Here is a 12,033-nt window from a genome sequence, read left to right as displayed (position 1 = left end):
TTGGGTGGATGCCATCTGGGCCTGGTGATTTATTTATCTTCAATTTATCAGTTAGGTCTAAAACATTCTCTCCTCTCTCTCTCTCTCTCTCTCTCTCTCTCTCTCTCTCTCTCTCTCTGTGTGTGTGTGTGTGTGTGTGTGTGTGTGTGTATGTGTACACACACACTTGTGGTTTTTTTGGTTTTAGATTTGGTTTTTGTTTAAATCCTGTTGCTGTCAGGGAAGTAATTTTTATGAAGATATGTCTTGATCTGCTAACTAAAGATGACTTTATGTTCTGATCATTTTTCATTTAAAAAAATGTTTATCCTTCTAATGTATGCTTTAAATTTGTTCAAATCATCTTTTACTTGTATTTGTGCCACATTATTTTTTGCTACTTTGAGTAAAATTTCTGATGGAAGGGTAGTGTATAAACTTGATACATTAAATAATCAAGAATTAAGTCTAATGTGGAAATAAAGTATTGGTTATTGACTTACAGCTACCAAAGTTGGGGAAATTATATGCTTTTTTCATGTTTGAGTAAGAGGAACTTGAAGTGAAAGGGTGGTTTAAATTATTTTTTAAAAAAATATTTAACGGTAAGAAAAAAAATTATAATAGCTGAAACAGGTGTAGTATGTCTAAACATAATTATAATATTGCCAAAAAAGAGAGAGGAAAGGATAAAAAAGGGAGGAGGAGTAACAAGAAGAAAGAAAAACAAAACGCAACAATGTCTATACGTGGTCTTCTCTGAAAGGCTTCCAATGAAAATTACTTAGAGATCCAACATTCTATATGTGGAAGTTCAAGTGTGCACATACATGCATGTGCGCCCAAACACAAACATATATATGGCTGGGGGCATTTTTGAGAAGATTCTACAGTTGCACTGCTTTGCACAGATTTGCTTGTGCTGCTAATGCATTTTGAAAAAATATTTATTTATCAAGACAAAACTTTCTCATATCCCTTAGTAATATCCACTTGGAAAAACTTGTTACAGCTCACAGAAGCAAACTGAAATGTTTCAGAACATATGAATCTATGACCATGCAATTGCCTTTTGGTTCTTGTTTGATCAATGTTATTTTTGATCACTCTTTTTGTATCTTCTGTTTTTGCTGTCTCATCCTGTATCTTTACTTCTTTGAAATAATTCAAAGGTCAGATGTTCTAGAGCAGGGGTAAGAAACTTCCAGAAATCTGGGGTCCACACACATTCCCAGACCTGGAGGACCATACTTGTTCCCCCCCCCATAAAAAGTTTTTCTTAAAGTTCTATTTTCATAAAAAAATCAAATGGTGTGAGAAGGCTCATTATTTGCCTGTTCCTTGTCCTGCCAGAGTTCCCTTGCATAGACACGTGTGGACAAACTTCTTGCTTCAACATATTAACATATACAGTATATTAATAGTTATTCAAATGCAACTTCAACAGCTTTTCTTAGGCCCCCGCCAATGAAGAAAGAAAAGTGTTCAATGACTTTATCTCAGTCCTGTTTCTTTTCTCCTCCTCCACCCATGAGGCCAACTCTTCCTTTCACCTTAATCCTGAGATTTATTTAGTCTGTGGCAATGGTCACAACAGTGACAAGGGGTTTGTCTCCCACCTTTCATCCCCTGGTCTGTCCTCTTTCTGCAGTCTCCTGTCAGGGAGGAGATTCACCCCTGCATGAAATGTTCCATCGGTTACCCCCTTTGTTGTTTCCTCCTCCTCCCAAAGCCCTCTCTTGCTCTTGTTTTCACCTTTCACTCCTCACTCCCCTCAGTATGATGGCTTCTTGAGTGGTCTCCTTTTTCTTCCCACCTCATCTCTAGGCACCATCAATTTCTCTCTTTTTAAGAGTTCTGTTTTGTTTTCCACTCCCATCCCTCAGAGAGTTCACATTCCTTTTTTCTTTCAATCCATCAGTCCTGCTTCTGCTTCCTCCACCTTTTCTCTTCCCCTTGTTTTTATTTCCTCCCTCCTTTTATTGCCCCTCTTCCTCTGTCTGGTGGGTTTTCCCCACCTCTTTTCTAAGCATGGGTTTTCCCAGCTTCCACAGGGTCCTTTCTCTCCCATTCTTTCCATGGAGTTGGTGGAATGGAAGTCCCTTGTTTTAACAGGAGGAGAGGAGAGCACACAGATGGGAGGTGTTTCCCCCTCATCTCCCTTCTCACATATGGGCATCATAAATGTGACAAGATTGCCCCTGGACAGCATAAAGGAAACTATTTCAACAAAATGTTTTTTAAAACTGGATCAGGTGCACTTGTGACCACGGACCATACATTGTTCACCTTTGCTCTGGAGAAGTAATTCATGGGATACACTGGGTTGGTGGTAGTTTTTTTTTTTATCCTCTTTTTAATCCAAACAGTCCTGTGCTTATATAGAAATATTTTGTGTATGTATAGATCTCTCTAGATCCTGACCTATGCTGTTTCATATTGTTTGTTTTTACGTGCCTTTAGACATGAAGTATGTCATTGTTAATTCTCTAATTTAGTTTTACTTAATTAATTACAGAAACCAAAGCAACTTCAGTAAAATCATGTCCAGTGGTATGAACATTTTGTTAAAACATTTTATAGAAAGGTATCAGTAGCTAATGAAATGTTAAACCATATTTGCTCTGGTAAATAATTTTGACCATAAAGTGGAGCCAGTTTGTTCATCTCACGTGCTGTAGTAGAAGAAGAAAGAAACACTTGAGGTTGAAAGGTGGGGTTCCCATAAGTAATGGCATTGTTCTGGAACGATCCTTAACATAATAGATGATAGATGTCAACAATTTGAAGTCCCATTCAAGCTGTCTCCATCCTATAAGCAGACGTGAAACGAAACTAAAATGGATCTAGATAATCTGTTTCATCCAGCAACCTCTGGAACTGAGAGGCCACCACGTGCTTCCAAACCTTGCCCAAAAATGGAAATTTGAAGACTGGCCAATAGTTGTCCAATATGGTGGAATCCAGAAACCCTTTTTCCCTAAAGAGGCCTTACAACTTATAGTAACTATTGTAAGCAGATAGCATCTTTTGTATTTGCTCAGTATTAATATAGCAGGCAGCTATATCTTGAAAAATAAATTGTAAAAACAGTATGATGGACTCAAAGTGTGCATGTTTAGCCTTTGCTTACTTACACCGAGAAGGTAGGAAAGCATTTTGTGAGAAAGTATGTTTTGGCTTAATCTCTGTTTAGATTCCTAAGTGAAATTTAAATTTTGAATTGCTTTCTCTATTTCGTGTGAATATTTTAAAGAATCTTGTTTCCATGCATAAATATTATCAGTTTCATAGCATAGCAATCCTTTTATGAAATAAGAAAACTATGAAAAAGCACCTTCACAGTCAGCAACTGTTATTTCATGTCTGCTTCTGTTGCTTCGGTGAACAAGTTCCAAATTCAAAGTGCTTCTGCATGCTCCACACAAAATAATAGGACATAGATGCCTCAGAATTTTGTGTAGAAACCTGCAAAGTGAGTTGCAGCATCTAACATACTAAGCCAGAGTTTTAAGGTCACCACTTCCGATAAGGTACTTTAGTTAAAAGTTTCTGGACCTAGATGCCCCAGTATCTCATCTTGAGTGAGCTTGCCAAGTTGGATGTGATGCCTCACTAGCTCTGTTAGGCATTATGCCAACTTGTCAAGCCAGTTGCTTCCCTTCTGAAAAGGAGTGAGATGAGAACAAGAGGACAGGTGGGGCGTCAGGGAGATAGAAAAACAAGGTGAGCAAAGATGCATTTTGGCCATGCTTGAAATAGACAGCTATATTGAGAATGTGCACCTAGCCATTTACTGGTCTAAGATAGGTGGCTCTGAGAAATGGAGAAGAACTAAGTATTTCTCCAGTTCACTACTGTATTTGTTGATGTGTGTTTCTGTTTATGTCTGTATGTGCATACAACCCTGTACATCTTGTGTATAAGATGTATACATTTTTTCTCCCATGCAAGTATATTTGTAGTTTTCATTGCGAAGAAAGCAAGCTTTGATTATACGATTGATCTGTTACTGAGCTTCCTAAAATATTCTGTTATGTATAGTGTGTATATGTGTGCAAAAACACTGATGCTCCTGTTTTTCAGACAAGTATTACCAATGATAATGCTTGTGCTTGTTGAAACTGAATAACTTATTTCTACTAAATTTTATTTCAGAATTAAGTGAAATTGTATAAATACATTAGTTATCCTACTTGTTTTTGTGCCTTTTTTCATTATTATTTAAAATATTGGTTTCAAATAGCATTCAATTTCACTTCTCTTTATCCAGGTTTGTTTAATATTAATTTTATTCTGATATATTTGCTTTGTTACCTGTGGAAAAACCAGAAGATCCTAGGTTCTTTAGCATTCCATCATTGCTGTGTTCTGCATTTACAGGGAATCCGTAGTAAAGCCTAGTAATCCTAGATTGCAGTAATCTGAAGGAGAGATTAGAGGCAAAATTCTGCTATTGGTTAGCTGTGGGGGGTTTTTTTAAAATAGAATGTGTTTATTTTTGCTTCTTTAAAAAAATCACTTTTATGTAAACATTGAACTTATAACATAGTATACTCTTTATTTGTATCAGAGCAAGGACAAGATTGCCTCCTACAGCAAAACTGCAAAAGTGGATAGGAGTGATGTGGGAAAGGAGATGAAAGAAAAGTCTTCCATGAAACGTAAACTTCAGTTTAATGTTAGTCCATCCAGAAATGAAGATCGAAATTCAGACACAGGTACAGCTTATTTTATTTTATTTTTCTATTAATATGTTTTTCAATATTTTGTTATAGCACCTGTTACAAAAGATGCAAAGTAATGATGAAATGATTGCCTACATCCAATTGTCAGTCAGAATCCAGAAATCTGATTATTGAGAACTTACAAAGATATGTTGAGCTGCACAGTTCTTATCTAGTCTTTACATCTGCTTTGTCACCAATATGTGTTATATTTAGCAGCAATATATTGTTGGCTGCTCATAATTCAAGCACTTATCTTTATTATCATGATAGTCATGTCATAAATGAATTATAGTAAGCAGTGTAAGAAAGAGAATAAAATTACTGAAAACTTTACAGATATTTTGATGTCAGATATCTTTATGTGAGCGTAGGGGGTCACATAATATTTCCAAATCCTGTTGTTTTGAATTACGTGTAAAGACATTATTACAACTCTCTGCTGAATTCATTCAAATTTTAACAGCTGAGGTATCTCTTTTACAATTGAACAGTTAAAGAATATGTAGTGAATTACTGTGAGGGTTCTGTTTTAGGCTCTTCTTTCGGTTCAAAAAAATTCAGTAGATTTTTCTTGCTTCGAAACAGGTGAAAGATTTATTGGTGGATTTAATAGTAAACAAGTGTCTGTAACATGATCTTGAGGCTTTTCTCCTTCTGCCAATGGGGTTTCCAATCTTCAAACAGGACCAGGTTGCCATAACTATTGTTCCATGGTCCCAGTAAATCAACAAGGACCCAGTCTTTCACAGTCTGCCCCGTGGACCTTCCAGCAAGGGCACGGTCTCATCCTCCCAATTGACATTCCACAGGGTTCGTCCCTCGGGGTCTTGATCCTCCCTGTAATTTTTCTTCTCCATTCTAGCCTCTCTGTCCTTTCTCGCTCTACTCTTTCCTTCTCTTCCCTCAGCCTCCTCCACTCTCTCGCCCCAGCTTCTCCCCAATAAGCGGGTCTGGGGGGAATCTCCCTTCTTTTATAATCCACCTCCTCTTTAGGCACTCTAAGCCTCTCCCATAATCCTCTCCAGGGATCCTCCATCCACACCCATTCGCCGTCTGGCAGCAACTGACTTTCCTTCCTTTTTACTTCCCTTATTCCTGCCTCAGACTCCACCCTCTTCTTCCTTTCTTTCCCTGCCTTTTTCTCCTGGACCTCTCTCACTGTCACACCCTGCAAGTTCTCACTCTATTTCTTTCCCATGCTGAGCTTCTGCCACAGGTTCTGGTGTTGGCTGGGGACTCTCCTCTTTATTCTTGTTGTGGAGGAGGGACAGCTCTCCAGCGAGTGGAGCATCCCTCTCGCCTTCTGTCTCACAGTTACAAAAATGATGCAGGCTAACATCATTCTACTTTTTTGTTATAATTATTATTTAAAAAATCTGATAACAATTCTCCTTTAGATTTTGAGCCTGCCTGCCTGCCTCTCTCTGTCTCTCTCATTCACTCACTACCTAACTACCTACCTATTTGAATAGTCCACCCCACTAGTACAAGTACTATATTGGGTAGTTTACAAAAAATTAAAACTCACAAACCCCCAATATCCCACAGTAACAAAACATCTATTTTTCTCTGTGAATTGATGAAGAGCCCTATTTAATTTTGAAAACCCCGTCAATGTAAAGGCTAGACCCTTGCCTGAAATAATTATTGTGAATTTCTGTGTTCATGCTAGTTTCGTGTCTTGAAAAAACACCAGCTTCTAAGCCAAAGCAATATGTAAAGCCATAGATTTACAAAATTATTCTGAAGGGCATCTTGATTTTTTGTGGACTAACTAGGAGTCCTGTTACCACCTATTTACTTGTATGTTAGGTTGGATCCAGTCCTTTGTGATACCAAAGACAAATGACATATGTTGCACAGCAGTATGGATATTAAAGACTATTGTTCTATGGGAATATAATTCTCTGTCAAAAAAATTACATCTAAATGGAGCAGCTAGCCATTTCTTTCCCTACCCTTTCCCATTGTTTCTTTAACACTAAGGTGTCAATGCAGGAAGAGAAGATTCACAAGTCAGCTCTGTCAAAAGACACAAGGACATTCAGCACTGGTTAGGCCTCCCCTTGAGTATTGTGTCCACTTCTGGACACCACACTTCAAGAAGGATGCTGACAAATTGGAACAAGTTCAGAGAGGGCTGGAAACCAAGCCCTGTGAGATTAGAATGAAATAATTTGGCATGTTTACCCTTGAGAAAAGAAGACAGAGGGGTGATATGATAACACTTTTCAAAGACTTGAAGGGCTGTCATACAGAAGAGGGGCAGGATCTGTTATCGGTCATTCTAGAGTCCAGGACACACAAGAATGGGCTCAAGTTACAGGAAGCCAGTTTTCAATTGAATATCAGGAAAAAAAACCTCCTGTTACAGCAGTAAGACAGTGGAATCTCGAGAAGTGATGAATGCTCCAACACTGGAGGCATTCAAGAGAAACTTAGACAACCACCTTTGTATTCCTGCAGAGGGTTGGATTTAATGGCCTTATATGCCCCTTCCAACTTCACTATTTTCTGTGACATCCAGGAGAATTAATAGGATTGTCCTCTCTGTTGGTTTCATCTCCCAGAGAGCTCTTATATGTTGTTCCTAAGGAAGCCAAAATGATATTAGCTTCAAATCTGGTGTCAGCCCAGTTAATAAGATTCATGCAATTGTCATCTATCAGAAAAAACTGAAATTGAGGCAAAAATCTCAGCATTTCTTCAACATTTTTTTCATGTTGCACTATAGCCTAGTTAACATTTACAGAGCTTGATAGGACCCTGTGAGGATATTTTTTTATGTAGAGCTCCAAACAACGTCTGTCAGAAGCATCAGGCCATCTCCTTTGTTTAAATGGACTTTTCTATGTCAGTCATCCAGGTCTCAGTTTTTAGTTAGTCCACAAGAGCAGGAATCAAGAGTACAGGTGGTCAGCTGCACATGTCTCATTTTTAGGTTTCATGTGTGTTGTAAGATATTAATGGGCCACCTAACTGAGATGAGTTTGGGGGGCAGGTTCTTTGAGTGTGCTCTAGTAGACATGTCCAATAAAATGTTGCTGGGACACTGCAGTTCATAAATGTTGATGTCCAGAGTGCCACAAAATCTCCTTACATCTCCAGCACTGTTTCAACATATATGTGAAATTGCTAGAGACTTAATCCAAGATTTGAATAGAATACAGCTCATGACCAGAGCACTGGCAGAACCCAAAGGTATTGTGAGTGTATTTCATGCCTTATTTTCATCTTCTGCCTTTGGACAGATAGTTTAAAAAATGATTGGCTGTCTGGCAGGAGGTTTTTAATGGATGAAGGGGATAAAGTGAAGCTTAATTCAGTCAACAGTGAGATTCTGCTAGGCCTGGATTTTGGTGATCTGGAACCCCGCTTTTGAGAGAGATGGAGCAGCCAGGCCGATAACAACAGAATGGGCCACTGCTATAATAAATGGGTCTTTCCTTGAGGGCAGGTTTCCCTCTGCCCTCAAGGAGACACTCATTAGGCCCATAAGAAAGAAACCTAGTTTGGCGGCGGACGAAATTGGCAATTATAGGCCTGTTGCCAATGTTTCTTTCATGAGCAAAGTGGTCGAGAGGGTGGTGGCTGACCAGCTTCAAGCACATTTGGATGAAACAGATGCCCTGGATCCATTTCAGTCGGGCTTCAGGCCGCACCACAGTACAGAGACAGCATTGGTCACCCTGTACGATGACTTGTTGAGGGAGGCCGACAGAGGTAAAATATCTGTGTTGGTCCTCCTCAACATCTCGGCAGCCTTTGATACCATCAACCACGGTATCCTCCTGGGGAGGCTCTCCGAGTTGGGTATCGGTGGCTTGGCTCTGGCCTGGTTCCGCTCCTTCTTGGAGGACCGAGAGTTCAGCTTGGGGAGAGTGTCTCGACCCCATGGAGCCTCAAATGTGGGGTTCCACAGGGGTCAGCTATCTCCCCAATGCTGTTTAACATCTATATGAGGCCATTGGGTGGGGTCATCAGGGGGTTGGGTGGGTGCCCCTGTGGCTGGGGTGTGGAGCATCGTGTCATCAATACGCTGATGACACCCAGCTCTACATCTCCTTTTCACCAACTGCAGGTGATGCCGTCCTGTCCCTCCAGCGCTGCCTGGAGACCGTACTGCAATGGATGCTGGAGAATGAGTTGAGGCTGAACCCGGACAAGACGGACGTTCTGAGGGTGGGTGCCCCTGTGGCTGGCGGCTTGGGTGACTCTCGTTTGGGGGGGTGACCCTGGCTGCGAAGAGTGGAGTCCGCAGCCTGGGGGTACACCTGGACCTGACGCTCATCATGGAAACACAGGTGGCGTCAGTAGTCCGCACCGCCTTTTTCCATCTTTGGCGGATTGCCCGGCTGCAACCTTACCTAGACACGGGGGCGCTCACTACCTTAGTACATGCGCTCGTAATCTCTAGATTAGACCATTGTAACACACTCTACGTGGGGCTGCCTTTGAAGCTGACGCGGAAACTTCAGGTGGTGCAGAATGCAGCGGCCAGACTCCTTACTGGAGTGAGACAATACCAACATATCTCTCCTACTCTGGTCATGCTGCACTGGCTGCCCATCCGTTTCCGCGTTGACTTCAAAGTGTTAATGCTTACATATAAGGCTCTAAACGGTTTGGGACCTCAATACTTGGCGGAATGCCTGCTCCCACCTAGATCTACTCGGATCACCTGCACGAGCCAGGAGGTGAGGCTGAGGGGCCTAACGCCAAGGGAGGCCCGGAAGGAAAGGACACGAAATTGGGCCTTCTCAGCGGTAGCTCCTAGCCTCTTGAATAACCTTCCTCAGATGATTCGTGCAGCCCCTACACTGGGCACTTTCAAGAGTCAATTAAAAACATGGTTATATGTTCAGGCCTTCCCTCCTGTCAATATTTAACTCTTCTTTCTTTTTCTTTCTTTGTTCTATTATTGTATGTGTTTTGATTGAATGCAGACTTCTATGTGTAATATTTGTATGTTTTACTGTATATAATTTTATTGGAAGCCGCCCAGAGTGGTCGACCACACCAGATGGACGGGATATACTGTATTTGCCGGCGTACAAGATGACTTTTGGGGCCCAAAAAGCATGCCTCCAAGTGTGGGGGGGGTCGTCTTGTACGCCGGGTGCACTGAATGACGCGGGGACGCGCTGGCCGGGGAGGAAGGCAGGCGGTCTGGAGGGAGGGAGAGAAGCACAGCCTGCCATGCCTGAGCGGCCAGAGCCCGCCGCCCCGTGCCACTGAGCCAGCCGCACGCTCGCCCGCCACCCGCCCGTTTCCCTCTTCCCCTCCTCCTGCCGCCGCACGCTCAGCCTCTTCCGCTCTTCCTCGCCCTCTCGCTGCCATGCCTGAGCTGCCGGCGGGCTGCCTGCTGCCCCGCGCCGCTGAGCCAGCCGCACACTCACTCACCCGCCACCCGCCCATTTCCCTTTTCCTCCTCCTCCTCCTCCTGCCACCGCCAGCTCAGCCTCTTCTGCTCTTCCTCGCACTCTCGCTGCCTTGCCTGAACGGCTGCCAGGCTGCCCGCCACCCCACGCTGCTGAGCCAGCCGCTCGCTCGCCTGCCCGCCACCCGCCCGTTTCCCCTCTTCCTCCTCCTCTTCCTGTTGGGGGGGTCGTCTTATACAGCCGGCCGCCTTGTGCGCCAGCAAATACAGCAAATCAAATAAATAAATAAATAAATATGATTTTTCAAAAACCATTTTAATGAGGTTTATTTATTTATTTATTTATTTTATATCCTGCCTATCTGGTCGTTACGAGGTTGTGGCTGGTTCTGTAGTTTTCTATTTCTCTCTCTCTCTCTCTCTCTCTCTCTCTCTCTCTCCATAATCTCCCAGGATTCTGCTGTAATGTGATGATGATCAAGTTCTAATCAAAGGGGGTCATACATTTTATAATTAGAATAAATAACAACACTAGGTATGTTTGCAGAGGTGGAACAGTAATAGGATCCCTGAACTGTCATAGTGCAGAGGTGGAACAGTAATAGGACCCCTGAACTGTCTTGCATGTTAAACAAAAACTGGACAGTTGTTTGACAAAATGTTCAGCCCTCTCTCTCTGCCAAAGAGTAAGTAGACTAGTCACTTACCTATCAGATCTATTCTGCAGTTGTTGCATTGACAAACAGCAGACATAGCTGGAAGTGTTATTCTCAGTCCATCTGCCCAGGGTTTTGCAGCAGATGCCAGTTCAGGATTATTTCAGTCAGGCTCCCATTAGAAGATTTTGTGGCTAATATTTACCAAGACATAAACCTGTCTTTTAACAAAAAGCAGTACCTTCAAGCCAGTTTGCTCATTGGATGCCCAAGTTAATGTTGACTAGGGGAGGGACTAGAATGGAGGCTAGTCAGCAAACGTTTGACCTCCAGTCAGTTCAACTGATACATCCTGCTTCTACTGCTTTGTCCTTAGCTGCCAGAAATATTCAATATTATGTATTTGATTTCTCCCCATGGTCAGAGCTCTTTTTCGTAGTCATTCAGACATGTACCAGACAAGAAGCAGAATACAGTAGCAGACCAATGACTTTTCCAAACACTGTTTTCAAACTAGGGTAGAAGTCAGTGTATTAGGGTAATTATAGGTAATAAAACAATATAGGACCACAAACAAATATGCATTAAATTTCTGAGCAAACTATGACCAGTCTTTTTTTGTAGCAAAAACTGTACAATGGTGGAACTGCTTCTTTTAAATTATACCTATATATTCCTCTACTAGTTTCCCATATTATACATAGAACTGAATGTTTTGTTTACTAATTAGGTGACATATATCAATATATTGAATACATTTCCTCTTATGCTTCCAAAAGAAGCTGTTAGGTTAGTTTGGCATGATTTGTTCTTCGTTAAAAAATATCTTACTGCTATGGTTCTGAAGTGCTTTGCACACTTTCAAAACTCTGGGTTTGTATCAGGTCAGTGGAGTTTTTGTACCAAAACCAGTGCTGATGTTTGAACACATACTGTGTTAAATATGTTGCACGCAGCTGAGCCTTCTTAATTTTCAAACCTCTACAAATATGCAAGAAGGATTGTAGTCCAAAACAGGATCATTACATACCACTATGGGAGTTTAAAACTTCCCCACATATCTGCAAACACACACTGCTGGGATTTTTTTTAAAAAGCCCCAGTATTGTTGCCAATGAAGTAATCTTGTCTGAGAAGTAATCTTGTGGATGAGAAGAAATGCTCTCATGTAGTGTAGTTAAAAATGCTGAACTATGGAATATTTCCTCTTGTAGAAGAATAGTTAATGTTATTGTTATGTGCCTTGCAGTCACTTCTGACATACAGCAATCCTATGAAATTAGTGCTT

At 41.5% G+C, this 12,033-nt stretch overlaps 1 protein-coding gene across 7 annotated transcripts in view; it reads left to right on the top strand.

The window, feature by feature from the left end:
* The window catches only part of ANKRD12 (ankyrin repeat domain 12), a 98,119-nt gene that overhangs the window by 44,909 nt on the left and 41,177 nt on the right, over positions 1-12,033 (top strand). For all 7 annotated transcript variants that reach the window (XM_020793518.3, XM_020793522.3, XM_072998806.2 and 4 more), the window contains one exon: positions 4,553-4,700. In XM_020793518.3, coding sequence (XP_020649177.3) covers positions 4,553-4,700 — 148 coding nt within the window. The remainder of the gene's footprint in view (positions 1-4,552; positions 4,701-12,033) is intronic.

The sequence above is a fragment of the Pogona vitticeps genome, chromosome 4, assembly GCF_051106095.1.
Source record: "Pogona vitticeps strain Pit_001003342236 chromosome 4, PviZW2.1, whole genome shotgun sequence".
In the NCBI taxonomy this organism is placed as follows: domain Eukaryota; kingdom Metazoa; phylum Chordata; class Lepidosauria; order Squamata; family Agamidae; genus Pogona; species Pogona vitticeps.
Note: the sequence above shows the minus strand (reverse complement) of the source record. Positions and strands in the feature narration are given on the sequence as shown.